Source organism: Suricata suricatta, chromosome 14 (assembly GCF_006229205.1).
Source record: "Suricata suricatta isolate VVHF042 chromosome 14, meerkat_22Aug2017_6uvM2_HiC, whole genome shotgun sequence".
In the NCBI taxonomy this organism is placed as follows: Eukaryota; Metazoa; Chordata; class Mammalia; order Carnivora; family Herpestidae; genus Suricata; species Suricata suricatta.
This window is the reverse complement of record NC_043713.1, coordinates 60808164-60815459: the sequence shown is the minus strand read 5'-3', so window position 1 is coordinate 60815459 and position 7296 is coordinate 60808164. Positions and strand designations below refer to the sequence as shown.

Here is a 7296-nt window from a genome sequence, read left to right as displayed (position 1 = left end):
GGTATCAGGAAGGGTCCTGGAAAGACCACAGATCAGGGAGGATGGACCTGTAATGGCCACAGAATGAAATATTGGTGCCTCAGATGAAGACCTAGAAGCTCCATCTGGGGGCGGAGAGGGAGAGGGTCATACTTGGGCTCCCTGTGACTTCCCCTCTGTCCCTGCACAGGCTGCTACCTGCCCAGCAATCCCGAGGCCATCGTGCTGGATATCGACTACAAGTCTGGGACCCCCATGCAGAGGTGAGAGGCCGCCCGTCTCTGCAGTTCCCTTGGACACAGTTCTCCTTTGCTCCAGCACCCATGTTCCTTCTGTTGTTTTGCAGTGCTGCAAAAGCCCCGTATCTGGCTAAGTTTAAGGTGAAACGATGCGGCGTTAGTGAACTCGAAAAAGAAGGTCAGTGAAGAAGTTCTGACACAGTTTGGGATCTCAGTGTTTTCTCTGGATGATGCCAGTTTTAGGGGCATTTAGTTTATTGCCATCTCCTCATGAAAGATGACATCCATCCCACGCTCAGTCTGAGCCCTTGTTTAGGAATGGCACAGAGCTTGTGTATGGTGACAGAGACCCCTGGAGACTAGCCCCATGTCAGCCATCGAGTCCAGGAGGCATCTTCCTGAGGCTGAGTAGCCCAGAAATTTGGGGGAGTGCGTGCAGATGACAAAGCCTTGGTGGCTTCACCAACAGATATTTATTCCCTCACAGTTATGGAGGCCAGAAGTGCCACATCAGAGTGTCAGCAGGGCTGTGCTGCTTCTGAAGGGTTCTAGGGTAGAATATGTTCCATATATTTCTCTCAACTTCTGGTGGTTGCTGGCAAGCCTTCACAATCTTTGGCATCTTCATCATTCCGACTTCTATCTCTGTCTTCACAAGGCTTCCTCCTCTTGTGCCCATGTCCAGATTTCCCTCCTCTGATAAGGGCACCAGTCATTGGATAAGAGCCCACCCTAAACCTCATTAACTTGACTGCATGTGCAGAGATACTATTTCTAAAAACCATTGCATTGTGCAGTTTTGACTGGGCAAGAATTTTGGGACAGGGGGTGTGGTCCCCTACCAGTATGAGGATGTGCCTTCCATGGCCTTCCCTGCACTCTGGCCCCCAGGTCCTCCCAGGTACCCCAGGATGCAGACAGACACACACAACTGCCCTCCCAGCTCATTGTGCCCGTTGCTGATGCCAGGCGCACCCGGGTCCCCACTTCCACTGACAAAGGGGCTCTGTCTTCAGTTCCATTTAAGCCTAAACATTCTTCGGAAGAGATCCTGGCCCCTTGGCTCCACCTGCTGACCCCAGGTGTCTGCTGGACCTGGGCCTCATTGGCCTCCTTGGGCCTTTGCAGAGACAATCCCCAAGATCCCCTGGGGTTCCAGGCTAACAGGCTGCCTCTCTGCCCCCACATGCAGGTCTTCGATGCCGCTCAGACTCTGAGGACGAGTGTGCCACACAGGAGGCTGATGGCCAAAAGATCTCGTGGCAGGCAGCCATCTTCAAAGTGGGAGACGACTGCCGACAGGTAGAGAGTGGGGCCACGCCTGCCCTCTTCCCAAGGCACTTCGGGGTCACACCTCACACGCTGAACCACAATCTTTGTTTCCCACATTGGGTTGAGGTGCCGCAGAGAAAACCAGGGCTTTCTCCAAAGCCCAGAGGTCTCTCCAGTAGCTCCCACCCACTGTCCATCCCCTGGCTGCTCAGAGGGAACTGCCCTGGGGGGCAGGCACTGCTGACCTGCATCCCCCATTGGATAGCGTGGCCACAGTTTAGCCCAGTGCCTGGTGGTTGGAGCCCAGCCCATCGTGGTGTGCAGCGAGGCCAGATACTCCAGACTGCTGCTGGGCCATGGCCCCCCTCTCTCTCCTTCCCTCCCTCCGTCTTCCCCGGCAGGGCTGCTAGCAGTCCTGTGGACGAGAGAGCACAGGAGGCAGCCAGCTGACCACCCCTGTTTCCCTGTGTCCAGGACATGCTGGCCCTGCAGATTATTGACCTTTTCAAGAACATCTTCCAGCTGGTTGGCCTGGACCTCTTTGTCTTCCCCTACCGGGTAGTGGCCACTGCCCCCGGGGTAAGTTCCCTGCACAGGAGCCCAGGGGGTGTTCCCGGTGCCTTGGGCCAAGATGGGTCCTGCTTGGAGGCCTCAGCACCTGGCCCTTCCTCCCCAGTGCGGAGTGATTGAGTGCATCCCCGACTGTACCTCTCGGGACCAGCTGGGTCGCCAGACGGACTTCGGCATGTATGACTACTTCACACGCCAGTACGGGGATGAGTCCACCCTGGCCTTCCAGCAGGTGACCGGCGGGACAGCCCCCAGGCCAGAGGGTGCTTGTGCTCTCCATCCCACCATTCCCAGCACTGCTTATGGGCCAGCACCCTGCTTCCCACTTTCTTTGCTTTTCTGAGTCTTTGTACGTTTGGGGGTAAAACCAGGGCACCTCATAACCTTCTTTGGGATTCAGAGAACCTTGAGATGGACTCCCCAGGAAAAAACACATTCGTGGGTGTGAGAGGAAGGAGCTAAACCCCTAAACCCCCAGACACAGTCACTTCTGTTGCCAAGAATCTGGCCTGCTGATTTGGGCTCTGCCTCCAAGGCTGGGAAGGAGAGCCCAGAGAACACCCGTAGGCCCTGGGGTCCCAGGAACAAGGCAGGAGAACGCCCACAAGGTCCTGGGAGGTGCAGGCCTTGAGGACCATCCGTGAGCACCTGGGCTCTCTCCACACAGGCGCGCTACAACTTTATCCGGAGCATGGCTGCCTACAGCCTCCTGCTATTCCTGCTGCAGATCAAGGACAGGCACAACGGCAACATCATGCTGGACAAGAAGGGCCACATCATCCACATCGGTCAGCCAGCTCCCAGCGCCGCCCTCCTCCTCTCCCTTCACCCCCTAGAGCCCAGGGCAAGACACTGATCCCCATGCTATGAGGAGCCAGGCATGCTTGAGTCACTCAGCCAGAAAGGGTCTGGGTCAGGGTTCAAATCCAGCTTTGGACCAGAGCTGTTGGCCACTAGGCTATGGGGGTAAATAGCAGCAGGGCCACAGTGCATGGGGCACTCCGGGGTCAGAAACGGGAACCAGGCAGAGCACGGCTCATCCGGCCCCAGGGCCAGCCTCCTCAGCTCTGCTCCAGCCTGGCTCCCCACCTCCGTCTCCTCTTTTCTCTCCTGCGTGCTATCACCGCCGGCCCTGCCGCCCCACCATCTCCAAGAAAACATGGGCTGTGGCCAGCTCGGGGGGTGTGGGGAGCCTGTGCCACCAAGCCCTGGCTGAAGCACACCCATTTCTCTGCCCTGGCACCTGATCTTGTCACAAATGGCTTTGGGGGTTTTGCAGACTTTGGCTTCATGTTTGAAAGCTCACCGGGAGGCAACCTCGGCTGGGAACCGGACATCAAGCTGACCGATGAGATGGTGATGATCATGGGGGGCAAGATGGAGGCCACGCCCTTCAAGTGGTTCATGGAGATGTGTGTCCGTGGCTACCTGGCCGTGCGGTGAGCCCCAGGGAAGGGCCAGTGGGGGTACCAAGACTGGGGAGGCGGGTGGGCAGGCAGGCACCAGTCCTGCACGCCATTTATCCCACAAGATCCCTCAGAGGTCCCACGGGGCCTTCTCAGGCCCCTTTGTGGATGGAGAGACTGCGGTTCAGAGAGAGTAAGGCAGGTGCAAGAGGATACCTGCTGGCCCAGGCCTTGCCTTCCCATCGCCACTCTGTCCACTGTGCCAGTGACCTCCTGCTCTGGGTGTCAGTGTCCCACCGTATAGTGTAGTCTCCTGGGTGTGGCCTTGCCTGGCAACACCTTGGGCTCCCCATTCACCCCTTCACCCAAGCCTGAGCCTTTCCCTCCACACAGCGGGGTGGTAACACCTGGACTCCCGCCCAGGGTCTGTTGGAGCCTGTGTCACACCCACTCAGTGCCCCTGCCCCGCAAGAAAAGGAGGCTCAGGGTGTGTCTGCCCTGCACGGCTGCGCTTCCTCAGCTGGACACAGACACCATGGCGGGAGGCCTCGGGTGGGTGACCGGGGCAGGATGCTCAGCCCGTTCAAGGATGTATGAGCAGCCCCAGCCTGGCCGCTGTGGGGACGATGTGGGCCACCATGTACAGTTGCTGGTCGCAGCCGGGCTACAGGAGTGCAGGCAAGGCCAATGCCACCCCGCTCAGGCCAGCCTCCTTCCCTCCCTGTGTCTCCCCAGGCCCTACATGGATGCAGTCGTCTCTCTGGTCACTCTCATGTTGGACACGGGCCTGCCCTGCTTCCGTGGCCAGACAATCAAGCTCTTAAAGTAGGTCCTGGGCAGATGTGCAGGCCATTTGGGGGGCAGTTGTCCCCTCAAGGTGGGAGCCTCTCAAGTGCTGGTAAATGTGATCGTTATCAAGGCCAAGTGTTCTCCTCAGAACCCCAGAGCAGACAGGGCTCCTGGGTGAGGTGCTGTCACCACATGTACCAGGTATCCCTTCATTTCTGAAGGAGGCAGGGCCTGGCCCTGCCTCCAGGCCTGAGGCTGCAGCAGGTTGGCCCCAGGTGGTGCCGGGAAGGGGACAGGCCCTCCAGAGCCAGCTGGGAACAGTGTCCCTGCCCCTTACAGCTGTTCCCAGGAGGGAACATTCCCTCAGCTGACCCTCACCTGAACAAATTCCCACAAATCCTAAGTGGTCTGTTAGCAAGACCACATCCCACAGGAGAGAAGCCTAGAGGGAGAAGCTTCCACGGGTGGCGGGGGACAGCCCTGACACAGCCCCTCACCCCCAGGCACAGGTTCAGCCCCAACATGACGGAGAGGGAGGCTGCGAACTTCATCATGAAGGTCATTCAGAGCTGCTTCCTCAGTAACAGGTGAGTCTCCCCCTTCTCCTTTCCCCTCCCGAGCCAGCTGCCACATACCAGTGTTTTCTGGGCACCTTGCGCAGGGCCACACCTAGACCAAAGTGACAAGGATGCTGCTGTCCCAGGGGACTCAGTGCCACAAGTCCTGAAGGGAGCCCTCTTGGAGTGACGGTGTATTGGATTAGAGGAGCTGGGGATGTGCCGAGGGGAACACCCAACAACCCTAAAGGCCAGAAGCCGTGGCCGCCTGGGACCCAGCCCGCCAGGCCAGGCAAGCTGCTGGTGCAAAGGGTTTGTGGGGAGGTGAGCCCAGCCCAGCATCCTGGCTGAGGAACAGAAAGGGCTGTGAGAGGCCTCAGCCGCACCCCTGCTTCCCCACACCTTCCTCAGGCTCCTGCCTGGGCAGTGACGGGAGGGCCAGAGTGGAGACAGGCCAGCTGGCCATTATGATAGCGGAGCCACGAGAAGAGGTGGGTTCCAGGGCTGAAGGCAGAGCGGGCTGAGCACCTGAGCAGTCAGCGAGCTGAGGAGCGGACATGGGCTCAGAGGAAAGCCATGAGCTGGCCCGATGGGCCTGGCAGGAGCAGAGGGACGGGAGGCAGCTCGAGGGCGGTAGAAGGCAGGACGAGGGACATCTCTGCTGATTGTTTTGTTGGCAAAGTAGGACAGGTGTGTGTTGCGGGGTGTGATGGAGGATAACAAGCTCTTGTTTGTATGCCATATGCCAGGCCAGCGGGCAGTCATTCACTGTGTCTGGGGACACGGAATGTCCTTGGCTAACACTCCCCCTGCCAGAGTTTGGGGCACAGTGGTGTTTGGCTGAGGAGGCCCAGGAGGAGACAGCAGAACGGGGCTCACACAGCCATTGTCCCTGGTGGGGAAAGGAATGTCCCTGCAAGAGAGGCCAGAGGGCCTGCAATTTTGCATTTGCACCGTCAGAGAGGGCGAAGGGAGCACTTTGCAAGTGCAGGTCTCCAAGAAGGCATGAAGGACGCAGACGGGGAGGGACCCAGACCAGACAGGCTCCTTACAGCCTCTCTCCACTCTCCTTCCAGGAGCCGGACCTACGACATGATCCAGTACTATCAGAACGACATCCCCTACTGAGGGTGGGGCCGGACCAGCTATTGTGGCCGCCCCCCAAGCCGCCCTGCAATCATGGAGCTGAGCGAGCACGTTCCCCCGCCCCGCCCCCAGCTGCTGTGCGTGGTCAAAGGGGGTGACTGCTGGTGGCCCGTCATTCCATCCATTGTAATTATTTTTATAGGACAAATAGGACAAAAGTCCACCATGCAGAGCCTGGCAATCCACTCCTTCCTAGTGTGACCCACATGTGACATGTGAGGCTGAGATGACAATCCTCTGACGACACTCTCTGCATGGGTGTGAATAATTCGTTTGCACTGGACACATTCCCAACACATTCCCTAGGTACATGAAGTATTTTCTTGTGTATAAAAAAATTATATTCAACTTAAGATTTAACCAATGTGAACAAAATAAAAACCAACAAAAGTGTGGGGTCCCAGGTGTACATTCAAGCTGAAGGGCGATTCCTGGACACGCTGGGAAGGGAGTAGGGCAGTGCTTCCTGGCCCGCCGGCTGTGTGGCCCAGCGGGAAGCCTCTAGGGGCCCAGGTCATGCACTGAAAATAACCCTGCATTTTCCTGAAGTGCTCTGTTGCGGCTCCTGTGGAGGCCGCCCAACCGCCCCCTCCACGTCTCTCACAGGCACAGGGGTGGCTCTGTGTCCTGCCTCTACTCCGGGACTCCAAAACCTTTGTGCAGCCAGCCCCCAGCAGCCACCTACTCCCACCCACCGTGGGGGAGCACATAGGAAGTCCCCAAACTAGAAAACAGTACAACACTGAGCCACTAGAAATGTCACTAAGCTTAAAGAGCATATTTAACTTTAAAATAGATCTAGATGCAGAAAAAAACAGAATAATGAAATTACCAAAATAAAGCAAAAGGGAAAGCTGAAGAAGCTTCCGGTGGGATTCCAGAGTTGATGATAAACACAAATAGTCCACTTCAGGAAGCACAGTCCTGAGCAGTATAAATAAGAAAATAAGGGGCGCTGGCTCGGTCAGTAGGTAGAGACACAACTCTTGACCTCAGGGTGGTGAGGTCAACCGCTGTGTTGGGTGTGGAGCCTAATTTTCAAAAAGCCAATTATGTAACTTTAAAAATCCAAAAGGGAGTGCCTGGACAGCTTCATTAAGCATCCAACTCTTGATTTAGGCTCATGTCATAGTCTCACGGTTCATGGGATTGAGCCCTGCATGGGATTCCCTCCTTTCTCTCGCTCTCTCTCTCTCTCGCGCTCGCTCTCTCTCTCTCTCTCTCTCTCTCTCTCTCTCTCGCTCTCTCTCGCTCTCTCTCTCTCGCTCTCACAAAAAAAAAAAATTCACAAGAAGGTAGGAAAAGAGAAAGAATGGACAGATGGGAAAGAGAAATCCT

General features: G+C 57.0%; 1 protein-coding gene across 1 annotated transcript; it reads left to right on the top strand.

The window, feature by feature from the left end:
- The first annotated feature begins 134 nt into the window (after positions 1–134).
- LOC115278489 (putative phosphatidylinositol 4-kinase alpha-like protein P2) lies at positions 135–6351 on the top strand. The gene is made up of 10 exons (XM_029922966.1): positions 135–242; positions 326–396; positions 1411–1520; positions 1965–2069; positions 2167–2292; positions 2728–2848; positions 3340–3499; positions 4202–4291; positions 4759–4842; positions 5889–6351. Exons 1-10 carry the CDS (start codon positions 235–237, stop codon positions 5938–5940), a joined length of 927 nt encoding a protein of 308 aa, XP_029778826.1. The 5' UTR covers positions 135–234; the 3' UTR covers positions 5941–6351.
- The last annotated feature ends 945 nt before the right edge of the window (positions 6352–7296 follow it).